A 27,757-nucleotide genomic window follows, 5' to 3' on the forward strand; every position below is an offset into this window, starting at 1 on the left:
CAGAACTATACAAACTTTCGGGCTCCCTCATGGCTTAAAGGTGTACTGCAGATAAAAATGTTAAATAACAGACGGAAGAAATTCTTCAAATTGATTTGATAAACTCTAACATAATTGCTCTGAAGTCTAAGCACAACTTAACTGAATGTAGTTCAAACCAACGTAGTGCATGCTCATCTGACCAAGAGACACTGCCCTCCATCTCCTCATTATATATACTATGCGGGCCAGTCCATAGTTGATTGCCGGGGAGAGATGACATTCCTCCTCTGTGGTAGATGTAGTGGCTCCAGAGAACACCCCTTTGGCCGTAGTAGAATGGCACAGTCCAATTGTCCAGGCTAATCTACTTAGGCAGGTGTGCTGCAGCAGCTCAGTCTAGTGCCAGAAGGATGGTCGGCTGCAGGACACGTCACTATTCCTGGTTTATGGTATGGCTAATACATTTTCCGTCTTTGGGAATGACTGGTTGAAACCTTAAACACCCATTAAAACAATGTTGTTGTCAGTGTGGTTGTCCCCTTGCAATGACTTTGAGCATAAAGGTTTCAAAGATGTATTACACCAATTGACCAATTTGAAAAACATAGTTTACCATTTAGCAAATACGCTTATTCTGAGTTAAATAAGAAGATCGATACCACTCTCATGTCTGTACGCTAAACATGAAGCTACAGTCAGCCGCTGGCTAATAGGGGGAAAAAGCTCGCCTGGCTCTGTCCAAAAGTAAACAAATCTGATACCATCACCTCTTAAACTCACTAATTAAACAAGACTAGTGTCTGCGCCTCACCAAGAAATAGTACGGCACATAACCCCCCCCCATACAATAACGTGTCCATATATATGTTAAATGGTGAATTTTAGAGGTACTGGGAGGAAGATTTGGTTACTTTTGGACAGAGCCAGGCTAGCAGTTTCCCTTTGTTTCCAGTCTTTATACTAAGCTAAGCTAAAAATCTGCTGACGATATCTTCACATCTACCAGACAGATGGGTGGTATCAATCTTCTCATCTAACACCCAGCAAAAAGCAAAACAAGCGTATTTTACAAAATGTTTAACTATACCTTAGGTTTCAGCATTGTGCATTGTACCTTGATTATTTTATGGCAGGAAATTATTTTTGACAATGATCCCAATCACCAAAAAGTCTATTCTATTTGGGGTGAGTGATGCCAGGGTGCATCAGGTGTATTATTTTACAACTGGTTCAGTTTATCGAACACAACAACAAACAAGAATTTCCTTTTCCTCCTAATCTGTAGAGCAGCTGTAGCAGTACTGACAAAGGTTTTATTGGGGTCTGAGTACATTTTCTGGTTCCAACTTTGCAGCCCTTAGGGTGTTAAAACTAAAACAAACATTTAATGTATCAACAAATTCACTTTTTGTTCTGTCAATGGAGCAGCTCCAGGCTATGCATCAAATGAACAAAACAGTCATATTTTGCTCACTCAGAGAGAATTATTTACTTTCCCAATCCACAGCAAACTCTCTGCAGGCACAAGAAGAAGCTTTTGTAGAGTTTTCAGGTGTAACGCACCCACCCTGCAGACAGCGACTTCTAGATTCCTGAAGCCACAAGGGTTGATGCAGTTTCTCCACAGTGTGCCCTGGTTTCCAGAGAGTGGCGTGACAATGATGGATAGCTGTAAGCTTGGTACCAATAAGAGCCTCCAAGTGGTCGATTTGGGGCCCAAGGCTCCAGTAGATGGGCCCTCCAGGAGACCCACTTTAAATTAAATCCTCTGAGGCTGCCAGGCTACTATGACGCTTTCCCTGTGCCCCACGCTCGTTCTCGACCGCTGCCTCCAGCCAGCCTCACTTTTGTTCCCCACGAACAAGTTTTTCCTCCTTAATTAATTCAACAAAAAGTAATTAAACCTTTGCATTTTGCCGGCATGCCTCGTCTGCCCCCACCCTCACGAGACACAAAGAAAAGGTAGGATGGAGAGAGGGGGCGCAAGAAATTAAGAACACTCAGTGCCAAATGACCGTCGGAAGCAAAACAATATTAGCCCCCTGAGTCAGTGGCAAGGACTCATAATAAAGGAATAACAAGACCAGGCATAGAGTCGAGATGAATGCTCTGCGGTGGTAGTGCAGGTTGTATTGTTCGGCAGGGAGGTGGAGGCTGCTGAGGTGGAAGGCCCCATCCACACAGTCTGCTCTTAATTTGCTGAGTGATGTAAGTCCCCAGGGGTGCGTGTTGTTTGGCCCTGAGGGGTAATAATGTACTTGGCAGCTTCTCCTCCTCTCCCCTGAATTCAGCACTTTATGTGGAAATTTAAAAAAAAGATATTTCCTCAGTACTCAAACTGCTCTTTAAAGCTCATAATATATATATATTTTCTTTTTGTGTTTTATAAAAACATCAAAAGGCTGCTTTGGCACCAAGTGTCAGCGGTACGGTTTTGGCTTGAGACAAAACATTTATTTCAGCATAAGAACAGTAATTATGTATCAATTTAACTTTGATCAATCAGTCGATTGACAGAAAATGTATCAGAAACTATACTTTGAAATCAAATGTATTGTGTTGTCTTTTTTGTGTGTCTTTGGTATCGTTGTAATGATTATGTCACCGTGGGCTCCAGGAAACTGTTATGTGTTATGTTTTTTCTGTTTTCTGACATTTCGAAGCTTAAATAATTAATCAAGAAAGTAATCTGCAAATTAATCAAGAATGAAAATCATTGTTCAACCTTTTACAGAACTAAAACACATTGTATAGACTAAACAAACTAGACCTTGATCGATTAGAGTAATATTGTACATTTTTCAGCAACTGTTGTTTTTTTATTCAAATAATTAATCTTGATGATAACAATAATAATAATTATAATAATGATAATATTCTCAATAAAATCATAAAATAATTTTCATTTCAAAGTTGTGTATGCGTTTGAGTATTAATATGTCTAATTTCAATACATTTATTATTTTTAGCAAATAAAGGGCACGACATTTTTTTAAATGATGTCCTGGCTAAATTTAGTTATTTATTTTGAATACTTTGAGTACATTTAGCTGAAAATAAGTAACATTTCAAATGCAGGAATCCTATTTTTTACATCGTGGCATATATCTTTTACTCAAGTAAAGAATCTAATTCTTCCATAACTGCATCAGGTTTATGTTTTTTGTGAGTACTAATCCACAGTATACATTGTGTTCTTTAGAGCCCTTTGGTAATTACCTCAGTTTCAATGGAGCACATGACCCATCAGCACTTGACTTGCATTCTCAGCATTTTTAGATGACTTTACATGAGATTTATATTCTCAGTGGAGGTTATAAATGATTCATGGTCTGTGTACTGGGTGTGGTCTGGGGATGTCTTGATGGTTTGTCAAGTAAAGAGAAAAGTTGGTTAAGCCCATGTCTTTGAACTGTGATGTTGGGTCAGACAGCCAAGGCAGATATTTGCCAAGCAAATATTTTAATCCCCAACTAATCACTTGGTGAGTCCAGTGGGTGGAGGTTTGGGGTTGGGGCGGGTATGAGGGGGGCTTCTGCGGTGGCCTGGCACATTCTTCCTGTCAGTGACACGCCCTTTTTTCCAAGGGGATTGTGGGAAGAGTCAAACAGGGCGACCTCCGGAGTGAGCCGCTGCATGGCGGGAGGTGTTGACTCAGGCCCTGCAGAAAGGCCACGTGGGTGCGTGCATGTGGCACCCACATCCATGCTGGTACTTTCAAATCCACCTAAACCCCCCTGAACAATTGGCTGTAATCAATAAGTGATGTGACTCCATTTGTCATTGATCGAAATGTGAAATCTGAGATATAAATGAACACTGTCAGTGTGCGTCTCTTTCATCTTCAGCATAAAGAATCTGCCCTCTAGAAGCCCGACTCTTTCTGCGCTTTGGATTACATTTCCTTTGAGTGAAAATGCTGCGCATGCACCGCTCACTCTGAACAATTTTTTTCCACTGATGCAGAGGAACACACTCTCTCACGCTGTGGCACTCCAGATTCCTCAGCCGTTCGGTGACTCTTGGCATTTGCTTATTATCAGTATATTCTTAATCATAGTGGAGACAGTGCCAGTGGAGAGAGCGAGCCGAGAGAGACACGTCAAAACATCTTCAACCGTAAAGGACCAGACAGCAAGCGTGATGGGCAAATTAGTCAGAGGCGCTGCCTAAATGGATGGTGAGGGCACAGGGGGAGAGATAGAGAGTAAAAGTGTGTGTGGAAATCAGCGAGGGAGCAGAAAACAGAAAGAGAGGAACCTTCTCCATTTCACCATTCAGCATTGCCTCCTATTCCCGAAGCACTTCGCCAGATCGCAACCCACTAACTGATAGAGAAATAAATTAAGGAAAGGCTGCTCAAAAAGATATGATTCTGAGGGAGATTTAAGGAGTGGAACTGATTGTGCATGTCTGATTTTCCTGCGCTTCAGAGTCCTCACCCGGGGGGCTTGGCTTTCAAAGCTGAGTGACTTGCACAGAGAAACACTCCATTAACAAAGTTCAGCTCTCCTCTGAGCCCCCCTTCTCTCTCCCCCCCCCCTCTCCCACCACAGAAGACCTCTCCCAAGCAGCACAGCTTTTTTTTCTAATGATGTTTCAGGGTACCGTGCCTTAATAAACAGGAAGAATGTACACGAGAGAGCAAACAGCTGACTGAGGGAGCTCCAGGCCTGGTTAGAGTTTGAAAATATAATTGCCGTTAATTACAAATTTGGGTGTATTCTCCTAGTTCTGTAAATTATTTCTATCAGTAATGACCATGTCAGTTGCTGCGATCTGGGAACATCAACATTATCATATGTAATTATTGGGGGAAGAAACACAAGCTGTTGGATGATTAGACGGGTGGTTGAAATGCAATAATCGATATCTGTACAGATACTGATGTGACAAATCCATATTAAAAACAATTTGTTCATCAATGTCCTTATTCAATTTCAGTTACATTAATTTCTTCCCAGCTTGGTGACTCAATTTCCAGAGCCACAGCAATCCCTGGCCTTATATTACCTTACAGAACAATGGTTATCATTAGTTTTACACATTGATTAGAGATTTTAAATTTGTGGTACTAGAAGGGAAAAAGTTTGATGAATCTCTCACCTAAACCACATCATTTAGAGGTTCGAATGAGTGCACCATATTAGTAATGATCCCTCACAAAATATAACGTGTAATTCTTCATAATTATTTGCTCTATATTTGCCCAAAATTGTTATTCTGTTTGTCTGTATTGCAATTTTACTTTTTGACTTCAGTTTGATCGTCTTTAGACAGAGGCAGGCGAACTGTTTCCCCCTGATTTCAGTCTTTATGCTAAGCTAAGCTAACTGGCTGCTGCTCTGGCTTCATCTTTATTGTATATGTTTGATATGTGAGCGGTATTGATCTTCTCATTTAACCTTCAGCAAAAAAGTGAAAAGGCATATCTTCCCAAAAGTTGAATTTAATTAACTTAATTAATTTGCATACATATTTACAGAATTGTGCTAAAGGGTTAACATTAACTGAGGTATTTCAGAGAGACAGAGGGGCATTGAGCAGGCAGCATGGAGGAGAGCAGTAGCTTGGGTCCCGAGTCCCAGGATTATAGTCATGGGACTAGGCAGAGGCAGGACCATTACCTCTGAGTGGAAGGGCTCAAACCCAGTGACTCCTTCTCAGATCTGATGGAGAGAAAAGACTCAAAAAAGAAGAGAGAGAAAGAAGCAGAGAGGGATAGAAGGAGGGGGTATCGTCTGAGAAGAGGATTGCAGAAGTGTAGAGCAATTAGGTGTGGTGGGATGGGGAAGATGTGTTTTTATGGTCAGAGGAGAGTCTCGTGATCACGATGAAAGAGTGTGTTCATAATCTCTATGGAGGGGTTACTGTAGTGAGAAGGATTCTGGTAATAGAGGTCAATTTCTGGCTGAGGAGCCTGGATGGGCCATCGGCACTAAACTTAATTTAACTCAGTCCTTCTGAATCCATCTGATACGAGTCCCCTAAAAACCTGTTCATAAATCCCTGTATTATTCCAGTTATCATAGGAATGTGTTGCAACTGTATCACTCCGCTCATGTCTACGACTGAGCTCTTGACCATTAACCCCTTTAACTTGTCAATATGGCAATGGAAATATTTGATTTTTTTTTTTTTTGCATGGGCAAGAAGAAGAAAAGGAAACTAGGTGAGTGTGGATAATTGAGCAGTCTGCAGGCATGGAGCCCAGAGATAAGTGAAAGAGTCAGAAATTGAGTGTGATGCTGAGGCGAGGGCCGGGCCCTTTATTTGATGGAGCAAAGAGGAAACAGGGAAAAAGGAGAAGAGGATGTCTCTGAGGAGGAGAGATAGACAGCAGCAGAGCGAGGGACTCAGAGACAGAGAAGGAGAAAGATATGGATGGCAGGCAGCAATTACTGAGACTGAGGCTCCATGTGAACACAGCCAAGTGTGTGTGTGTGTGTGTGTGAGAGAGACAGTATGTGAGGAAGAGAGAGGCACAGAGCAAGAGGGGGGGAAGAGGAAGAGGGAGGATTGAGATCTCTGCCTGCCTGGGCCCCTGCTGACTCTCATAGAGGCAGATCACAGGCTCATCATGTCAGCTCTGTTTGTGAAAATCCTCCCTCATCAAATGACAAATTTGCTACACGTTTACCTTTATCAGATCCGGGAAGAGAGGCAGAGGAGAAGAGCGAGGGGAAAGGGGTGTGTGTGTGTGTGTGTGTGTGCGTAAGAGCCTCTCTCTCTGTCGCCGCTACCGTCGAGGGGCCAATTACTTTTTCCTCCGAGAGCAACGCTGCCATCTCAGGCCTTTCATTCTGCCTCCCGCCCTCCTCCGCCTTGTCCTCGGAAACATCTGTCTCTGAATATTCAATGAGCGTGTCAAAGAGAGTACACCCACGTCCTGCACAAAGCTAATATTTGCTAACATCAAACCTGTCTGTTCTGCCTCTAGTGCCGTGTACGCGGCTGGAGCAGGATGTCACCGGTGCTGCTGGGAACCTCTCCCCCTCCTGCTGTAAGATTACCAGCCTTGTTACTGACACCATACCTCGCCACCCTCCTCTTCCTCCTCTCTGCCTCCCCTTTGGCCTTCCTCCTCTTATCATCCAAACTGCTTCTTCTTCTTCTTCTTCTTCTTCTTCTTCTTCCACGATCTCCTCTATTAAGGTTTAATTAACTGGACTTGGGCCTCATCAGCCTTCTTGAATAAACATCAATATTGACCAAAGTTTTGCATTTCAGTTTAGGCTATCTGGATTTTTACAATGTTACAAGGTTTATTTATTTATTGTCATTGTACAACAGACGCGTTGATAATTTGTTCTGCTATACTTACCTGTCGGATATATATATATATATATTTATAGGTTTTTGTACTTGGAAGCATTTGAAGGAATGCTATTCCAATCTTAATCTTTTTTACAATGTAAGTCAAATGACTTTCATTGACTCTGCAGTTATTTATCTTATTCTTTAGTTTATTTAACAAAAATTTGAATAACTAGCAGAAGGTCATTTGTGGCCCCGTTCCAGTTTAGGCTTTTAAATTTTGTTTAAACAACTTAAAAACTAATTGCTACATCAGATTCAGAATACAAACAACAGAATGGACACAAATGATGTCTGATGTACTGACATCTGTGCAAGAATGTGTCGAAAAGTATAAATATGTAAGCGTCAAAACTTATTCAGTGTTCATATCGTTGTTTTTGTTAACGCCACTTTTTCACTTGTATTTTGAAAACTTGAAATTTTGAATTGTTTTATTCATGATACAACAGACCATTACATCAAAAATAAATAAGAATACATGAATATTGGAGTTTGTACAGCTTGGTTTCTGTGTCATCATGTGAATAACAAACACCTCCTTCTTTCTCCATGTCACCCGTCAACCGAACCACCTTCCACCCCTACCTTTGTTGACCATTAAAAGAGTACTGATAAGATTTTTGGACTCACGATGGACAGTTTAAAACAAAAAAGACCAAAATCGATGCACCAGAACCAGAGATATCATCTTATATGGTTCCATGCTTTGTGTGTTTTTCTAGTAGTGGCTCTAGCCTTGAGCTGCTAGTCTAGAGATGAGGAGCCACATAGGTCTGGTAAGGTCACTTCTTTCTAACTCCACACCCTGTGTTTTTCATTTTCAAACTTTTTGTCCTCGGCTCCAACCAACACTGACTGAAGTGACGTCCCTTGGGGCTATTCATCAGAGTGTGCGCAGCTCCGACTGGACCACGAAAGACTTTATACAACTCTTTTTAAATATAAAGTTACACCTGTAAAGATGTTTTGGTGTAGCGTGCCCCATTTGATAATATATCATAAAACATTTAAAGCTGCAAGGAAAATAAAGATCCTACAGTGCCCAGGACTCCAACAGCTCTTGAGCCTATTGATCCTAACCACAGATGACTACATGCACCGCCCTACTGATAAAGTCATAGCCAATACGTGGGTTTCTATCTAATTTACAGCATATTTAAAACCTTATTTATTATTATGAACTGTCGGTGCCTTGGCTCCCTTCCTGACCTTTAATTTGCTTTTGTAGATTTTGGGAACCAACACTTCATGAGCGAGATAGGAGAGAATAGCGAGCCAGAGAGGGGCTGTTTTGACAGAAGACACTCTCTCTCTACACTGTCTCTGTCTCTGCTGACTGATGAAGATTAAAGGGACAGAGACACAGAGAGAGAGAGAGAGAGATTATAGGAGAGCAGAGATTGACTGCTAAAGAGAGAGAGCGAGAGAGAGAGAGGGTAAAAAAGGGAGGGAGGTAGAGAGAATGGATGATAGCAGGCTATGAGGGAGAGCATTTGCATAATGTCCTCCACCACAGTAAGTCCCTGAGGCTAGCCATGCTGGATAAAAGAGGACCAATACTCTTAATTCAATCTCTTTATTTTTCTAATACTTCAGAAATTAATAATTCGTCCCCATTCCACCCCCAGCTACCCCCACTCGTCCGCAAACCACCGTGAGCGTCGAGCTGAGCTGCCTAAGTTTGTAACTTTAACCCAAGAAATTGATGTGAGCAGGCCTTCAGGCAGACCTGCTAATGAATGGATAGAGAGAGAAAGAAGAAAGTTAAAAGATGGTCTTTTATAAAGTAATTTAAGAAAATCCTGTTAGCTGGATCAAGTACAAGAGTATAATTTCTCAAAATTGGAAAAAGAGGAGCTTTCGCGCCTCTCCCGCACACTTAATAACAAAATTAAGGAGGTAAAAAGATAAAGAGAGGGAATCAATTAGACCAGGCCTGGTAAACAGTGCTATGAGGGTGGGATGGCCCATGGAGGTGGAGTGATGGGTGCGATGCTCAAGTGCTCACATCCTCAGGCAGCCTAATTCCACCTCCCACACTGACACCCTGGATGAGAAGTGGGCTGGGCGAGGCCAGAGGGGGAGGAAGCTCAGGACAGGTAGACACACACACAACTCTGTCCACACACCTGCCCTCATTGTCATGCTATATTTACATTTTTTAAAAGAGCAGAAAGTATTGCAGAAATGCAACATACAGTATAATTCAATTTGCCTGTTCATTCCATAAGTAATTGTGTACATAATCTGTTTTTTTACATGTAATATTGTGCAACTCATACTAAAACATGTATTGTTCTCTGCTTGATTTTCTCTGCATTCCTCCGCGCTGTAATGTGTAGCTTTCATTCACTAGACCAGAGTGCTGCTTCTTTTTCCTCAGGTTCATGATGACACGATCATTCCCCTATGGCGGAGGCGTGGAGAGACACCCATCAAGTAGACAGCCTGTTAACCAGGCACTAAACACACTGGAGATAAGAGGAGATTATCAGGCTGTTATTGTTCCAAAGGGGAGTCCTCTGTCACAGAGACCTGGCCAGGCTCAGTCAGTCAGAGAGGAAGGAAGGATGGATGGTACAGTATGTGGTGGTGATTACTGAGGGGGAAGAGGCTCCCTCACTATCTCTTCCTTCTGTTGTAAGCATAACCTTGGCTGCGTCGCCTAGGGGACTAAAAATCAGATAAATATAGATGAGGGATATTTGACATTTGTTTTGAAAATGACACCATTGTTATTAGAATAATGTAAGTGTGGATTGATGTGTGCATGCAAATAGGTGCAAAGTAGGGGCTGTGCGTTTAATGCAATCTTTTGTTAAGTCTTAAGAAGTTTAAGCCCTTAACATGCAGTTTTCTGCTTTTGTTTCCCCAGAAGTAAGAGAGTAATATATAATATATAACAATATAAAACTCATTTATCAGCTGGTTTTCAACTCTTAATTAGACTGTTGATCAATACATATCTACAGGATATTTCCTTTATAACATTGAATTAAATGTTCAAACTTCAAGCATTTATGGCTGCACCATTTCATCAAATAGAAATATTGTATACGTCCTGTGCATCATTTCATACACTTTTGGAGGTCCAATAATTACTGTTATTTAAATTAAATGTTTAAATGTTTTAGTAATTATAGGAATTTACCTCACACTTTGCATCTAGATGATGCAAAATGAAATACCATTTGAATTCTTAATCAAATGATATGCCCTAAAAATAATACATAATATATTTTTTTATGTTTTGGTAATAACAGAACAATAACAAATTGATTACAAGTAATGGTATAATTCCGAATTAATTTGTCAGTATTTGATATCGTAATTAAACAACAGATAAAGTGGTTTAATCTTGCATTGATTTACTCATTATTTAAAATGACTTTATGTACAATACACATTATATGAAGTCTTTACGGCTTTACAGTAAATTAAAATCATGAAATCTTAAAAACCTAAAATTATTTTGGGGTATTCAGATTAGATTATATCTAAGCATAACATTAATTAATCTTTCCTTAAACATCTCTAACTTTAATTGGTTCCTTTACCTTACCCTGGAATGTGACCTTTTTGACCTTTTATTCAGTGTTTCACTCTTGTTCCACTTCCTCAGTAGATAAAAGTGAGGCTGAATGGTCTCTGTGGGTATACCAAACACTGAGCATTATTTGATTTAGACTCCCCTGGGTGTTATGACTGGGAAATAATTGTACGCATTTGTATTAGTTTCTTTTACACTGTGGTGTGCTCTGGGTAATTCTTAATACCTTCTAGAGATTATACGGTAACTCCCAAACTCCCATGATTATAATTAAGCCTGACTTGGTTATAAAATGAGCAAATAGCAATTTAGTTTTGCATCGTGTGAGGGAGCATCTCTGTGTGTTCCTCCGTGTCCCCGCGTCTCCATACATCTTTGAATATTCTCGTGATTGTGCTTGAGAGTTTGAATATGCACATGTATTTTGTGTGTGTGAGTGTGTGACAGGGGAAAGTGCTGCAGAGGGAAGGCATATATACAGGGATGCTTGGTTGGGCATGGCGACTGCTATCATCTTCCTTCTGGCAAAAAAAGAAGAAAAAACCCCACAAACATTCCCTCATCCATTCTCTTTTCTCCTCCTTATTCTCTATCTTGCACTCTGTTCAGCTTTCCCCGTCTCTCTTTCTGTATCACTTACAAAGGCAGCCGTTTCCTCCAAAATGAGGCCACGTATGGAAGGTATGCAAATGAAATCATTGCTCGTGGATTAGAATGGGACACCATATACCCTAAATCATGATTGTCAATCATGGCTTGGGATTAAGGGATATGCGCTCACAGACCTAAAAAAGCAACATTTCCCCCCTCAGGCAGATCCCCATTGTGAGGAGCTCTGAGGAAGAGAGGGCTCCACAGGGGAGGAGAGCAACACTGGAGCACTAGTGCCCCCTTCTGTCTGATGTTCACCGTACCATTTCATCATCAAACACCAGCCAGTCTGAACAGAAATAGAGGCTGGCGCACACACAAGCCTATTCATTTACATTCAGTGTAGCCGCAGGCAAAAGCTTGATTAGACAAATGCACATGCTTTGGTGATGCAGTGTTTCATCTTCAGAGGAGGAGAGAGAGACCTCATTTGTTTCTTTGGCATGTGTGCAGGCTTGGTTCAACATCAGTGGGTTAGGAGGGCCATAGGCCTTACAAACAAACAGATGTTTGTTTGCCCTGTGAGTGAATGTGTTTAGCACCGAAGTCCCTTAACCATCAGAATCAATTTGTTCTTTTTACTGTCACTGTGTGATTTTAATATGTTGCGTATACAGTATGCTTTTTTTTATGTGCTTTTGTGCATCTGCCAATTTGACAGCCAGTGGGTGGATGATGTATGATTTTAAGCATTGGGGCATGTATATTATATCAAGATAACAATAGAAATGTGCATTTTAGCACTTTTAATTCAAATGTATATTGCCCTAAAATGATAGTCATACACATTAGTAATAATAACAACAAAGAATAGTATACATGATTACTTTTAAATAGGCTTCATTTGTGGTAAATCAGGACTCCTAGTTCCTATTTCGGAAACAGTGCAGCTCCTCACACAGAGACATGTTTAGTGGATTGTGTGTGCAGACCCTGGAGCCCTCAGCTAGAGTGCCAGTCTGTTCCTGTGGAGCAGTCAACCAGACAAACCCAGCCAAGAGAGAGCAAGGCACAGGCACCGGGCCAGGAAATAACACTGGAAAACACTCCACTATGGCAGACAATTAATAGTGTTCTTATTGGAGAGAGGGCGTGGGGGAGGGTGGACAAAAAGGACACTAGTTTTGCATCATCAAAAGGACAGTTGTGTATGATTGCAGGAATCAAGGGAGAGTTTCATTAAGCCCCATCAGACTAGACCTTGATAATGAGAAAAGTGAGCAAAGGAGGAGAGTTGGCACCGTTCACATCCTGCACAGTGCAGCTCCCGGCTGCCCAAGACTGAAGGTGGCGCGGCACCTGTGCCATTTTGGCCCCGGCATCGTATGGGCAGGAGGTCAAGGCCAGGGCAACATCTGCATCACATCAGAGGGCCTGGCTGTGTGCCCACATCACGAAAGTCTCTCACACAGAAATCCTAAAGAATAGATTTGAAAAGGACAAAGTGCTTTCTATGGATACCTAGTTTTCCCACCCACCATTCTCAACTCAGCCGCACAGTATTATTCTCATGACTTATACTCTGACGTTTCTTACAGTTAAATAATCAAACAGTTGACACTGGTCACATCTATTGCATGTGAAACCCTGATATGTTCTGTATGAGGGCAACACACTCTGCAGTGCGTCTCGTCACAATTACCTGACTCATTTTAACAGGGGGATCCTTACCGTCCCTGTCTGTCTGCTACAGTTAAGAACACCTCAGTCATCTTTGCGATGGCGGGTAATACAAACCACCAAAATTGATACTAGCCGCCAGCACACTAAAGAGAAAATCATTATGCATCATTAGGTGAAGATTTAGTTTAAACGTGTTTAGCAGGAATTAAGCAAAGCTGTTGTTGACATGGATTGACTGCTGTAATGCTTTATTGTCAGTGCTCCAGGAGGCAGAGGGAGGGCCGGCCTAGTTGGGGTAGCAGCAATGCGCCGAGAGCAAGGATTTATGGGATGTTGGAGGACCAGCCTGTAGTGCAGAAAGAGTGGAAAGACAGGAAAGTATGGTTGATTATTTGGCAAAGGAGACAAAGGGAGGGAGATGCATGAAAAGGGGAAAAACAAATGAGTGTATCTGTGGTCAGTGGAAAAGAGGATTCAGTTGCAGAATTTTTAAATTGTGTGTCTTTACAGACTCACATGAGAAGGTTCTATTCAAATCTAAAAACCTTCTAAATGACAGATGTGTTTGGGGCCTGGAGACTTTAATTAGTAGCTTTCATTTTTTTTGTTTAAACTTTGCTAAAAAACTAAATTTACAGGAGTAACTATGACGTCAACAGGTCTGGAAGGATGTGGATGTAAAACTAGTAGAAGTAGAATCAAAAGGTGAAACATGAACAACTTGTCCATGGTCAGTTCAACCGCAGATACGTTTCCCTCTCCTGTCCTGATGCCGCTGTGTTTGTATGTGTTGGCGTCTTTATGTGTCTGAATGTGTATGCAAGAGCTGCTCAAACCGACGAGTAAGGGAGGACAGTCTTATCCAGCTCTCCAGTGTTGACAGTATTACTAATCCCCTCCACCTGCTCAAACACCCGCCCCCAAAAAACACATCCCTCCGCCTCTTCCATGTGCCTGCGCTGGGAGTCCCTGGGGCCAGGCTGCGCATCTGCCTTCGTCTCCACACCAGTTATCGTCCCTGGCCCGGCTCCGCTCCCCCAACCCTTCCTGCATCGTGCACATTAATCGCCGCTAAAACAAATAGTTTTCAAATGTTTGGAAAAGACCCACTGTTTGCATCAGGGCCTAACAAAATAATTTTTACAAGCTATCCAGTTGTGATTAGGGCTGAGAGAATTGAATTTATGTGGCATTGATAATATTAATATTAGCCTAATTAATTATGTTGTTTGAACTTGCACAGCACTGTGTGTACATTCTACACAACACTAACCAGCCGGAGCTGGAACTGAGCTCTCAGGCGTCTCTATCGCCCCGGCTCTCCCCCAGTCCATGACTACTGCACACAATTCATCAACTCGTAGATATCTAATCCCCTCTGGCTCTGCTCACTTCCTGAAGTCTAAGAAAGAACTTTACTCTGGTGACAAGAATTCCCATGAATACTTGATGACTTCCACAGAAAGGAAGACTTTTTCATCTCACTTTGAAAGTGACATTCGGAGAGGAACTGGGCAAACTTTCTATTCAAAGCTCCCCATGTATTAAGGATGTTCAGAAGAGGGATAATAATAAAATGCAACATTTTTTTAATGAGTCACTAATTAAGGTAAACAGCAGTACAGTGGGAGCAGCTTTGCGTCGCAGACAGTTTGAGGCATCAGGGACATCTGACTGCTCTTTTTAGTGCAGAAGACAGTGACTGAGACCAAATAAGCCCTGTGTGAAGAAGTCCCCTCTAGTTTGTTTCCTTAATCAGCCGAGGTCAACATTTCAATGTCCCCTGACCCAGAAACACTGCAGATCAAGCCAACAATGTCTTTGGACTGTGTGCCCCGCTGGATGAGCAAGTGTTGATCTGTGCAATTACAGTGACACATACTCACTGACCCATCACACCAGTCATCTCAGCCTAAAAGGGGACCACCCAAACCTCCAGAGAGGTTCTCAGACCTGTTAATAGTTCAGATCACACTTCTCTGTGATGGCCTCTTGACCTCTACTTTTTGGTCAGAAGTCAAAGGTCAGAGAGGTGGTCATGTGTCTCTCTCAGCCAGACAGGGCTCTATATCTCATGCTTGGTGGGGCTGTCTCTGTCAGGTCCCCTGCACCTCATTACAAAGGGTAGCTGTTCCCAATACACAGTGCTACTGCAGCCTTTAAGTATGACGTTACAGCGTGATTGTTGACAAGTCTCCCTTTACAGCAGCTTTAGGGGTCTATTTCTGTGCACAACTGCAGCCACAGAATTTATATATTTGGCACAATCAAAAAAAATTGTTTTACATGAGCACAGAAATCAATGTTGTCCATTTACTATAATATGTCAATTTTTTTGCCATGTGGATTGGTGATGGATTAGCATTTAAAAACAAATGAAATATTAAGTCAATAGACATTTCGATTTCTTCAGCTTGAAGAAATGAACAATGAAAAAAAAAAAAAAGGTGAAATGCACATTTCCCACATTCAAGGAGCAGTAGGCTTTTGTCTCCATGATGTACGAAGCAGCCCCGGTGAAGTCTGTATGGCGGGGCCGGAACGACGCATTCTCTGAAGCAGGACTGGTTTCTTCAAGGCGCATCGTCTCATCAAAGCATGGGTTTCTGGACGGAGGGCAGCGAGGTGGTGAAATAGTCATTAACTGAAGTGTCGTCCCAGTCTGGCTGAACGGTAGTCCACTCTGAGCTGGACGAAGGCGTGCAGGAGGTTTCGGTCCAGATTGGTGAGCTGCTCACCTGAACAAACCTGCTTCAGGTTGTCAGGCGCAACGACCAGGAGGTTACAGAGAGCGTGGAGTGTGTCGAAGAGCTGCAGCACCAAAGGTACCTGGAGAACAGACAACGTGTTATACCATGTTAAATATATACAGTAGACCCACGTTTATTCCCTGCATACATGCAAACCTGTCGTGACAAATGCTCTAAATTGTAATCACAGGTTTCATTGTATTGTGACTGAAGATGCAAAACATGATGTAAACCTGTACCTTTAAATGCACCCTGTATAATATATATATATATATATATATATATACACACACACACACACACACACACACACACACACACACACACACACACACACACACACACACACACACACACACACAGGGTATATGTATAGTATTAAATATATAATATCCATTTCTCTATAGCCGCATGGTCCATCTCCTCCAACCCTGCAAATGTAGTTGTAATGCAGCGCTGATTGGGAAACTTATTGATTATTCGCTCGTCAGAAAATTTATCAACAAGAATGTTTTGAACTTATTAATCATTTTATGTAATTTATCATTTTAGTTATAACATTTAACGGTTCTCCTACGTGAGAATTTGCATCTCTTCTGTATACTATTATATAATAAATGATGAAAACAATTCTTAGTTGCAGCCCTTTTTGTATTTACTGAATGTAAAATAACCCAACAATTAAGAGCATAACTACTACTTTATGTGACAACAAACATAACGAGGGTCGTTGTTGGAGGATGCTATGTCTTGTCCTGTGAACAGTGTATCCTGGATCTACGTCCCCCCGCTCACCCTGAAATCCTTGGCTCTTCGTCGGTATTCAGCCACGTCGCAGATGGCCAGCATGCCTCCCATTGAGCTGTAGCTGTACTGCTGTAGGTGCTCGTGGATGAGCCGGTGAAAACGAACGCCCAACTCTGTCAGCACCGTGTCCACGTTTTTCCCATCCATGGACTTCCGCACGTGCTCCACCTGCCGACTGACGTAGATGCATACCTTAGAGCAAGCCTGCCGGGAGGAGACACACAGGGACACATGGAAAACATGCTGACGAATACCAAAGGTAGTTCAAAAGCCTGCAATTTTTTTGTCAAAGAACAACAAGATAGACAGATGTAAGTGATTTGCAAGTCACATTAGCTGATTTGTTTTGCTTTGCATGTGAGCTCAGTGGTGGAAGCTGAGGCCCTGCATGTCTTACTGTAGTGTACTGGATCATGACGTTGTTCTCGTCCTCAGGCCTGAAATCTGTCTTTTTCTGCTCTGTTGCCAAGATGTGCTTCATTTGCCCCACCATGCAGTTTATTGTCCTGTGTGTAGCAGAACAACACTTTAGAAAATGTTTTGAAGACCATTCATTGTTCTATGAATGAATTGTTCTTATAAACATACTGACCTGTCGATTCCTGTGTCCAGTTTCACCTCCATCTGTTCAATCACCTCTTTCTTCTTTTGCAGGCACTCTGCCAACTTTGGAGATGAGCTGGAGACATAAGATTTAAAAAAGGTCAAATCAGAGGTCCTTTCATCTACAAGGTATGTGTTGATGAAAGGCAGAGGCATAAATAACCAAATACTGTGTAGTATATAAGACTTTGACCTGGAACTGACCTTATAAGAGGCATGAGCTGGTCATTAAACTGCTTGTCAAACAAGTGGAAGATGGAATTCGCCTGTTGAACGACGTCCAGGAAGTACAGGTTGGCATTCTTGGCATCTGATGAGGGAATCGCTGTAGATCAAAGAGAGAGCGAAGAAGTCCAGGCAAAAAGAAAAAACAGGACAAGTCATTAAGATTCACAGAAAAGCACTGTTGCCTGCTCTATATGGGTTGTGTGGCACCAGTCTTCACCCACAGAGTGTGGTGAGAATGAGCTGAATGTACCTGAGAGGCCAATCTCTAGGGCGTAGTCGATGTGATCCACACACAGATGGTCAACCAGCAGCAGGAAGATTGAGAAGGCGTTCTTGGGCAGGTCTGAAGGATCTGAAAGCTATCTCACCCCAAAACCGATAGAAAGGGAACACATTTAGCTATTTTCGCCCAGCAGGATTTTCTCTCCAACACTGATCTCAGCGGAACAAAAGTCATCTAGCAGCCTCACCCTGTTGCATCTCTCAAAGGCATGACGTGTCTCCTGCAGCAGGTTCACAACTAGCTCTGGGGACAGAAAGGTCTCCCCATGGGTGTCAATCATAGGGCCAAGTGGGAGGTTGGTGCGCTGTCTGATCCGCTCCTTCAGTTCTTGGATACTGTAGAAACACACAGATGGTGATTACTTTGTTACACCATTATTTCTTATCATTTACTAAAACATATTCAAATAATGACTCCTAACCCGTCCTTGTGTGGGGGAAAAAGTTAAACCCAAAATCTGACCTGCCGGTGCCAATTGGGCGTTTCTGGTGATTCTTGGAGTCGTAGTAGCGCTGCAGAATCATGGCACCTCGAGTGCGAAGGTATTCCCTCTCCATGTCGATGTAGCTTTCGAGGTATGAGGAGAATATGCTCTTTATCAGCTTGGACAGGAAAGTGTGCTTGTCTGATCCCAGGTTGAACTCAGTCAGCTTAGTGGCCAATGCTGTGGTCCTGGAGAACGTGCAAAAAAAAGAGTGTGTGTAGAAATGTAAACACAAGGTAACTGTGTAAACAGAAAGTGAATCAAAACAAGAGAACAAATACCTGGTGTACAGATCATAGAGGTTCTTGAGGTACTGTTCTACATCAGAGTGTCGTGTTTCATCCAGTTTTTCTCGAACGTGGGCCTGCAGACACAAAAGGTGTTAAATACAACAGAAATGGCATGTCTAAATAGAACAACAAAAAAAGGAGAAGTTATAGAAATACCTGCAATTTGTTTTCAAAGATGTTCTGAATGAGTTTGGCCATAACAGTCTCTGGGCTGCTGAAGACCTCGCCCACCTGCTTGTTGACTCTCTGGCAGAGGCCTGCAGTGTCCTCAAACACATCATTCCTCAGGTAGGCCCCCTAGGGAGACAAACAAAGGGTTAACCAGGAGTCTGTGGATATTACTTACATACAAAAAAGTGGAATGTTATGTACAAGAGAAACTTTTTACACTCACTTCCTGACACTGCTTGATATAGACATCCACACAGTGTGCATAGCCCTTCAACAAAAAGATCAGGAAGTTACTTTTCTGAAAGATTACACTGAAGTTCAGAGACGTAAAAAAAAAAAGTGCACGTTAGAACAGTATATACTGTTTGAAGCTAGTAACAATCCCAATCATCAAAGACTTATGGTTAGACTAAATGTGGACTCAAATTCAAATGTAGACATCAAAACTGATTCTTCCATTTCACCTTGAAATGCAATAGAACCGCTGCCACCTCCCGCATACGTCCAATCTCACCCCTGCGCTGGGCAGCTGTGAACTCCTGGATTAACTGCCGCTCCAGGTCATGGTACTTGCCTGGGTAGTAACGCAAACAAAGACACAAAATAATATTATCATTTGTAGATAACTTCTACTGTATTTGGAATGGGGACGTTCATTTTTCTGAAACTTACTTGCAATTTTTGCCTTGACATCTGCAAATCTGTCAGAGGAAAAGATAATGAATCTTCAAGGAAACACTTGCAAATGATAGAACACTATACTTTTTATTAATTCATACACATTAATGTGTTTAATTTCTTGATAATGAATTAAGTACTTTAATACTTGATATGTCCCGTGCTGGGCTTACACTGTGAGGAATAGTCTACATCACTAATACTCCACCTTCCCCTTGTTTGACAGTGCTCTTGTCTAAAGCTGCCTCCAGGATGCCCGACTCACCTGTCGAATGGCAGCTCCTGGGCAATGAGATGCAGCTTCTGAATTATATCAGCAGCCTCCTTAATCTGAAGGAGAGAGAGCATGAGTGAGTGAGTGAGTGAGTGTGTGTGTGTGAGAGAGAGAGAGAGAGCACGACAAGACCATGAGAGGTGGACATCCAGACAGAAAGCTGGCAGGCCTCCGGCGGTGTCTCTACTTGGGGGGATCATCATTTTAGAGCTGCCCTTCTCCACCTCCCCATGTTGAACAGGGATATGATAACAGACAGGCTGCGCTCACCTGGGCATCGGCAGCAGCAACAGCAGCAGTCCTGACTTAGCAGCACATCCAACTCTATATTGGCATGCCTTTTTCTGAATGGGCTGTAATCCCACAGGAGTCTAAATCGCCTTCAATAATCTGTCCGGCCAGGGATATCTGTCTTAAAAAAGGGGGCCCTGTCGAGAGAGCCCCCCTCCCCCCCCGCCCCTCCTGACATACACACTGGCTGAAAAAGCCCCAGACCTACGAAAGGCCCGCCGTCCGCAACTCCTCTGTTCCCGCAGATGCCTGCCTCAGCTAACATCATTACTCTGCTCCCGTGAGGAGGATCCAGCCTTTCTGCTCGGCGAAGGTTTTCTAAGTATCTGTCCCCCAGCTAAGATTAGCTAAATCCCATGTAAGTAATGTAGCCGTCTCCCTGCAGTCAGGGTTTAGCAGCACTTGTCTCCACGCTGGCGGCCCAGCCCTCCCTTTCAGAAGGATTAGCAAAGCCATCCCCCTTCAGCTATTCACTTGCAGCTTTCCTCTTTCCCCCTCGTCTGGAGGTATGCTCAGGAAAAAAGGGAATCTGACCAGATATTTCTGCATGCCTCTCCGGAAAACTAGCTCCATCTCCAGCTCCCGTCTCTGGGATTGACCCCCAGACTCGCTGCTCTGCATCCACTGATGGTGTTACTAGCAGGAATTAATCTAAAGCATCCCAATCTTCCTACTGTCACTTAGAAAACTGCAAAATCAAACTTTAATGGGTCACTTGTCTAACATCAACATGGTCCCTGTGTAGGCAGGAACTAAGTAAAAGTGTGCAAGTCATCTTCCTGCATGCATGTTATCACCGCCCTTACATGTACCATAATGCCACAAGCTCTTCGCTGCTGTAATGCGACACAAAGCTGAGGACCAACCAAATGCTCGCTCCCAGACAACCTTCTGTAAATGCAATTAGGGTTGACATGAGCATGTTGACATCCATGCTAGTCAATCATCCAGCTATTGTCAGACAGCAAATGACAGTTTATTAATCCAAATTAGCCCTGGGATCCAACTAAAGGGATAAACTTAACAAATTAATATGGATGGTTTACCTCATAATCCTGTTCATTCTCACCTCCAGCTGTGTCACAGTGGGGGTCCTCATCAATGGACACACACACACACACCTCCGCTAAAGAGAATGGAAGGCGTACTCACCTTGTCGGGGTTATTGAAGACGTCACTGCGTAGGTCCCCATCCAAGAACTCGTTGAAGTAGGTCATTAGACGCTGAGCTTCCACGGCCCTCTGTCGAGGCGTGTTCACCCCCTCCAGCTGGTCGCCAAGGTGGCAGACCTTAGTCGCCACATAGCTTATGTGCTCATCGAGCTCCTGGAAATGTTGAAAGGCCACCTGCATAGACAAAGAGCCGAGGGAATGTATAGAAAAGATAAAGCCGTACTGTAAATGTGATGAATAAAACAAGAACCTAAAAGCTCAAAGACATTGAGGTACGTGCGATTGGCTGCTTGACCATTCAACCCACCTGGTTGCTTCTTTGCAAATCTTGCACTTTGTGGGCAAATTCCTTGGCCTCACGATGACACTGATGCTCAAGCTTCTCCACCCGCCGCTGGATCTTCTCGTCCAACTGCTTCAGCTCTTCGATGTGGTTCTCAAATTCTTCCAACAGCCTATCACAGAGGAAAGACAGGCTGTAGATCCAGAACTTCACATTGGTCTTATCAACGTACACTACAGGTAAAACACACAGAAAATGGCATTAATCTGGAGGAGTAATTGGGTACCACAAGGTTAAATCCGTCCCACTGAACGCACAGTTATAGTTATAGTTAGTTACAGAATAGTGCCGGAGGCTTTACTCCTGGGTCCCCAGGCTTAAGAAGCTCTGAAAACTAGCTACTTCGTCAGCTGCATTTTAAGTGCCATCAGGACGGCAGAGCAAATGTTCTAAGTCAGCACCACATTTCACAGACTAGGAAACATCCCAAAATGATGAGTGTATAATCTCTTGACTAATTCCCTCTGCACTGGCTACAGCTTAAAGACATCTCCCATCCCTTCCCAATAGACACTCATTCACTGGCTGGTGACTCACAGTATGGTGGCCTCCACAGATATGTTGTCTCTGACTCTTCTCTAAGAGCTTCAGAGGAGGTGGTGGCAACAGTTTTGTGGAGGGAGCAGATAAGGCAGAATGGATCCACGGTATAGTTAAACTGTTATGGCATTTTTTTGCTTGCGAGAAGTTACTCGGTCCTCAAGTGTAAACACAACAACAAGCAGTGAAAATACCACGAAACAAAATCTTGAATTTTTCCTGTATTTCTCCAACCCAACACGTAGCATATAAGAGACCAAGATGACAGCTTTATTTAGCAAGCTGATACTGGAGGCTGAAAATCTTGATTTATTTTGGAAGACTTTCAATGTAGTATTACGTTTGGAAAGCTGAATTACATTTTTTGCTCCCAACCCCTTTAAAAGCTGCCAAGAAATGCAGACAAGTGCTGTAGTAAGTGCAAAAAAAGATCACAATATAATCTGAATAGATACGGGCATTTTCTGGTTTATTAGCATGACTTGACCAGACAAAGACAAATATCTTAATGTCAACATCTAGTCAACTTCAGTGAAAGTTTGAAAGGAAAAGACGTGGAATTGTGTAATAGGCCAGCAAGGCGGCATTAAGTCATTCTAAGAAAGTGCTCCGTGTTAGAGATGCTCAGCTGTGTTACACTGTCAGCAGAGATGAATGGGAACGCTGCATTGCCCTTTAAAGCAATATTGTTTGCAACAGAAAACAAAGCAAGCAATTTTAAGAAATGTGCTCGTCAATGAGCTAAATGTACATGTAAGAAAATAAAGAACAAACAATGCAACTGTGTTGGTGTGTTTTTAAACTAACACGAGACAGCAAATATGTAGGGAACCACGTTGACAGAGATATTCACCAAACTGAGGTTAAAACATGGCGTGTGATATTCTACTGATTGACAGACTCATGTTCATGTGTACAATAAAAGGTGAGTGATGTGCACCTACAGTACCTTTTGGGGTCAAATGCCTCGGCTCCTCCTTTGGAGCCTCCCCCTGGTGTCCTCCATGCCAACCTTTCGATGTACTCGTCTGCATCAAAGGGCTCCTGAGAGGGGAGAGGAAGTAGTGAGCCTCACACAATAACAACACCAGCAAAACACCAGCTAAGGACCCCAAAAGATAGAAGAACAATAGACCTGACCAACAAACGTTAAGGTTACACGAATAACCTGCACCCTACTGTGACGTTTTACAGTCTTCTACTAACATTGACCTCACCCCGAATAGCTCAAAGGACTATATGTGTCCCTATTCTCTCTATCTTATAACTGACCGTTAAGCGACCGTTAACGATAGTTAGCGACCTAGTGTTAGCTAGCCTGACAGCTAACACAGCTCCCCGGTGCAGCAGTCATTTTACCTCGAACAGCTGAGCGGTTGTCGCCATGTTCCAGATTCAGCGTAGTGAAATGCAATTTAGAGGAAGGCTCTCAGAGTCGACAATGCCGCCGACTTCCACATGGATTTACCGATTTCGTACAGTTTCGCCCTTTGTTGACAGCTAGCGTTGGCTGACTAGCAGTCCAGCTTCCTGTATGGGTGGAGAAGGGTGGGAATAAATGGTGGCAAGTGCGCAGGCGCGGATGTCGTGTGATTGGTGGTTGGTGTCACATGAAACAGCAGCAGGAAGTAAAAAAAATGCAGCGTTGATCAAATTCATACGGAACATTTGAATTTAACAACTGCACGATAGGATGTGAATATTAATATCGAAGTCACATAATAGTCTGTTGATAGAGGACAGAAGCGCAGCCGGACAAATGAGTGTGCGTGCTTTGTGGATCATTTCTCACGAGAAGGGAGAAAATGTGTCAATACGCTTTACGAGGTAACGTCATGTGATTGTAATGGCTTTTCCTGTTTACATTAGTGTTGAGTGTAGTGTAGCCACGCTCTAATGTCGTAAAATCTCCGCTGTGCTCACTGCTGGCAGCCTAAAGTATTTTGTAGTATAATATATTGTGACTTCTCCCCCCCACAGGAGGTTTGCCACTGTGGAGCACCGTGCAAAGAGCCTGGCAGGTTCCTCATATGTGGCAGTCCCAGAAGACCACCGTGTGCTTCAGCTCCTGCTCACTGAGATGGGACTTTCAGACTCAGACAAGTACTATGTAGCTCTCAGAGATGATTGCCTTCATCGACAGCGATCACCAGCCCTGGAGCTGCGTGTGGACGGTCCTGGAAAGGGAATACTGTGGCCAGTGTTGGCCATCTCACACGGGCCTCTGACCCTAGCTTGCCTGCCTATAGTGGATGCCCCCGCTGAGCCACGGCCACCCCTTGCCAGCCTGCTGTCTGTCTCCCAGGGCCTAACACTCTTGGCCGGTCTGCAAACTTTTCTTCTTGGCCCTGGGGGAAAGCCTGATAACGAGGGGCTGGCCTCTCGCCTGGCCATTCTGCCATCTGTACTCTTACAGGTTTGTCCACTTGGCACACCCCTGGATGTGCCACTTTTGGGGGCACCTGCTACATCCACAGTGCCTACTCCTGCTGGGAGCCAGAAGCAGCCAGCCTGGAAGACGGGGCTCCACCGCGGTCGAGCTGTGGTGAACGTAGCACTGAAAGAAACAGTGCGCTCCATGCAGTATGGCGACCGGAGCAGACAGGACCTGTGGGATGTTTATGGCACTGTGACATGCAAAGTAAGAGCACAGCGTAAAGGAAAGCCAGTAATGTTATAACTTTTTTCGCCTGTTTTTATTGTTTTCCTTTATTCTACTCTTTTGTCTTTCTGTGAACAGTGTGAAGTGGAAGGCATGCTCCCAAATGTGACAGTGACCCTCGCATTGCCACCAAATGGTTCTCCACTACAGGACATCCTGGTCCATCCTTGTGTCACCTCACTGGATTCTTGTATCCTCACTGCCAGCAGTGTGGATAACTGTGATGGCTCAGCTTTCTCTGGACCATACAAGTTCCCCTTCTCTCCTCCTCTGGAGCCATTCAGACTATGCAGCTATACATCTCAGGTATTAAACATACATACAAACAAACAAACATATCTATCATCCCACATGTTAGCGTTAATGTCATAAATGAATCCTACAATATTTCATTAGGTCCCCGTTCCCCCTATCCTCGGTTCGTATCAACTGAGGGAGGAAGAGAACCAGCTACGTGTGTCAGTAACCCTCAAACTTCACGAGAGTGTGAAGAACAGCTTTGAGTACTGTGAGGCACACCTGCCATTCTTTAACAGGTACGAAGCACAAGAGGATGTAATCTTTCAGACACCTGCCAGTGTTTGTTTCCTGTAGAGCAAAGAGGTTTATGAATGTTGCTATGATAAATACATGAAGTTCTGCCGAGACGGCATTCTGTTTTAAACCCTGAGAATAATAAATTATTGATATAGAATTTGGATAGTTATGACATCTAATTTAAAAGTAGTTGCAATATTTGTGTTGACTACTAATGCATATATTTACTAGCTATGCAGACAAACTAATGTAGAATTAATTCCAGCTGGTAGTCAAATAAAACCATCAATTAGAGAATTGTTATTAACATTGGAAACACTACTTATTACACGATTAACCTATCATTGAATATATCTATTGCTGAGAAGATTTTCTTTCAATATTTATTTGTTTTGTTTTATTGTGTCTCATGTGGGCCTTTGTAATATGGAACAAAGCCGTCCTGAATGCTAATTTAAACTGCACAGTTTTCTTTGCAAACCACCTGTACTAGTCTCACTAAATAACTCACCTGAGCTGAATTAATGAGTCATCCAACAGCCAAGTAATACCCCCAATAAAACAAAGTAAACCGGATAACCTAAACTACACGTCTCAAACTCAACTCCATCATGTGGAATCATGTGATAAAATACTCCTCCCACACAATTTGCAGAAATGTCCCAGAAAGGTTGCAATACCAACCCTAAAACCATCTATTTTAGCAGAGTAGACCATTCTGGTGTCCTGTTCTTTCACAATACACTTACAGTACACTGAGCAGAGAGAGAGCAGAGAGCAGAGAGGATACAATCTAAAGTGATTGAACCCAACCACTTAAATCAATATGTTTGCACTAACGTCTGAACGTGGGCTCTGCGTCTTGTGCAGGGATCAGATGGGTGTTGTGGATGTGAAGGTGAGCTCTGGACAAATGGATGTTTCAAAGGAGAAGAACCTCCTGGTCTGGGCCCTGGGTAGGCACTGTGCTGCTGTTAAACGTTACAACATATCACTTTAATGCAGCTGTATATTTGAAATTGATACTAATGAGTAGTTTTCCTCTCACTGATATTTAGGACAAAAGTTCCCTAAATCTCGTGAGGTCACAATGGAGGGCAAGATCAGCTTTTCTGGGCCGACACCAGGACCCACTGACCCCCTTTGCACAGAACTGACAGCCTATATCAAAGTAAGTTAATATGTGTAGTGATATTCAGAAGCCTGATTGAAAGATCTGTGATTTATGATCCAGTTTGTTTATTTACACCTCCAGCATTTTGTAGCAATTTTTAAACAGCTAATGGGATACGGTGACATAGATATGGAATGTATTGATATATAATCATTGGGTTGTGAAGTGTTTAACACTCCCATTGTTATCTTCACAGTTGTATTTCAAAGTGCCTGACATGACACTCTCTGGATGCTGTGTTGACCAGCATTCAGTGCAGGTGTATTCCTCTGCCAAACCACGGATTATAACATGTAAGCTTACAATAGTTTTCCGATCAAAATGTTTGCTGGATACACATTTTCTGGCACTAAAAAAATTGGTCTGTCTGTTTTATTTCCAGCCCGAGATCTTCAGTCCAAAGAGTACTTCATATGGAATTCAACTGGAACTGCGCCGGTGTCCTCTGGACCGATGACGCTGTAGCATGGATACATTAAGAGCAGCTCAGTGCTCGGTTCACTGTAACGTAACAAGACTGAAAACTGTTGAGCAAATACTGTACACTGTGACCCCATAAAACATGTCACTATCCTGTTGTTACTGCAGAGCTCACAAATGATAGAAAATGTAGATAGCATTACAAATAATTAATAGATGTCATGATAATCATTTCATTTTGCTTTCATTCGGTACAGCTCACAATGTGCAAACTTTCACTGACAGAAGTATTGATTTTGTTGATGGATGGATACTTAAAAGACAACAACAACAACCTGTTCTTGTAGTCCAACTTCTTTTATACCCCAACCTTCACCCTCCCTCAAATGTATCCCACTGCAGACACAAGGGCCACCCCTCGCTCCGACAGTCCCACTTCAGTGACTCTCTATCAGCCGGATAATTAGCAGCTGGGGCCTTGTCATCAGCTGTTGTGGGCCTGGAGGAGAGGGGCGGCTGGGCTGTGAAAGGCCAGGCTGCTCTGGCCAGTGCCTTGGCTACAAAAGACTCCTCTTTTAGAGCTGGCAGGAGTCCCCTTCACCAATCACTCCCCCACCCCTTTTGAACCCATCCCCGCCCTGTCAACTAGTGGCTAGTTCAAACACTCAACCTCTCCAGCCAGACTGTGATTGAGCGCTGACCTTCTGGCCCTCTGAGACTTAAAAGCAGCCGGCCCCATTCAGAGAGAAGGACCTGCCTAATTGGTGAAAAAGTCACAAGAATGGAAGTGATTGGGTCGCCTCCAGGTTGCATAAGTGCTTTAAATTAATTCATGTAGAACTTTTAGTATATTATTTTCATTTAAATTGTAATAACACAGGTGTCAGTGTAGTATTATAATCGATATTCAATTAATTTACAAA

The 27,757-nt window shown here is 42.9% G+C and overlaps 2 protein-coding genes across 2 annotated transcripts; one reads left to right on the top strand and one right to left on the bottom strand.

Moving 5' to 3' along the window:
- Positions 1 to 14,700: 14,700 nt before the first annotated feature.
- On the bottom strand, positions 14,701 to 23,566 carry exoc5 (exocyst complex component 5). Its single transcript, XM_079174164.1, has 18 exons — positions 23,401 to 23,566; positions 22,991 to 23,085; positions 21,466 to 21,613; positions 21,138 to 21,332; positions 19,686 to 19,750; positions 19,415 to 19,443; positions 19,207 to 19,316; positions 18,966 to 19,010; positions 18,728 to 18,868; positions 18,563 to 18,645; positions 18,260 to 18,469; positions 17,985 to 18,132; positions 17,765 to 17,873; positions 17,491 to 17,611; positions 17,276 to 17,362; positions 17,081 to 17,189; positions 16,672 to 16,887; positions 14,701 to 15,955 (listed from the first exon to the last, which is right to left on the bottom strand). The coding sequence occupies exons 1-18, from the start codon at positions 23,425 to 23,427 to the stop codon at positions 15,767 to 15,769; spliced, it is 2,127 nt and encodes a 708-aa protein (XP_079030290.1). The 5' UTR covers positions 23,428 to 23,566; the 3' UTR covers positions 14,701 to 15,766.
- Positions 23,567 to 23,671: 105 nt separating this feature from the next.
- ap5m1 (adaptor related protein complex 5 subunit mu 1) lies at positions 23,672 to 27,424 on the top strand. The gene is made up of 8 exons (XM_079174488.1): positions 23,672 to 23,868; positions 24,022 to 24,682; positions 24,782 to 25,009; positions 25,100 to 25,239; positions 26,111 to 26,196; positions 26,299 to 26,411; positions 26,611 to 26,707; positions 26,797 to 27,424. Exons 1-8 carry the CDS (start codon positions 23,801 to 23,803, stop codon positions 26,877 to 26,879), a joined length of 1,476 nt encoding a protein of 491 aa, XP_079030614.1. The 5' UTR covers positions 23,672 to 23,800; the 3' UTR covers positions 26,880 to 27,424.
- Positions 27,425 to 27,757: the final 333 nt, after the last annotated feature.

Source organism: Pholis gunnellus (assembly GCF_910591455.1).
Source record: "Pholis gunnellus genome assembly, chromosome: 15".
Lineage (NCBI taxonomy): Eukaryota > Metazoa > Chordata > Actinopteri > Perciformes > Pholidae > Pholis > Pholis gunnellus.

Coding starts and splice junctions, on each gene's coding strand:
- exoc5 (XM_079174164.1), bottom strand. CDS start 23,427: ATGGCGACAACCGCTCAGCTGTTCGAG. Junction 23,086..23,400: donor CAACCGCTCAGCTGTTCGAG/GTAAAATGACTG, acceptor CTCCCCTCTCAG/GAGCCCTTTGATGCAGACGA. Junction 18,133..18,259: donor CGCCCAATTGGCACCGGCAG/GTCAGATTTTGG, acceptor GTGTTTCTACAG/TATCCAAGAACTGAAGGAGC.
- ap5m1 (XM_079174488.1), top strand. CDS start 23,801: ATGAGTGTGCGTGCTTTGTGGATCATTTCTCACGAGAAGGGAGAAAAT. Junction 26,412..26,610: donor AACTGACAGCCTATATCAAA/GTAAGTTAATAT, acceptor TTATCTTCACAG/TTGTATTTCAAAGTGCCTGA. Junction 26,708..26,796: donor CAAACCACGGATTATAACAT/GTAAGCTTACAA, acceptor TTTTATTTCCAG/CCCGAGATCTTCAGTCCAAA.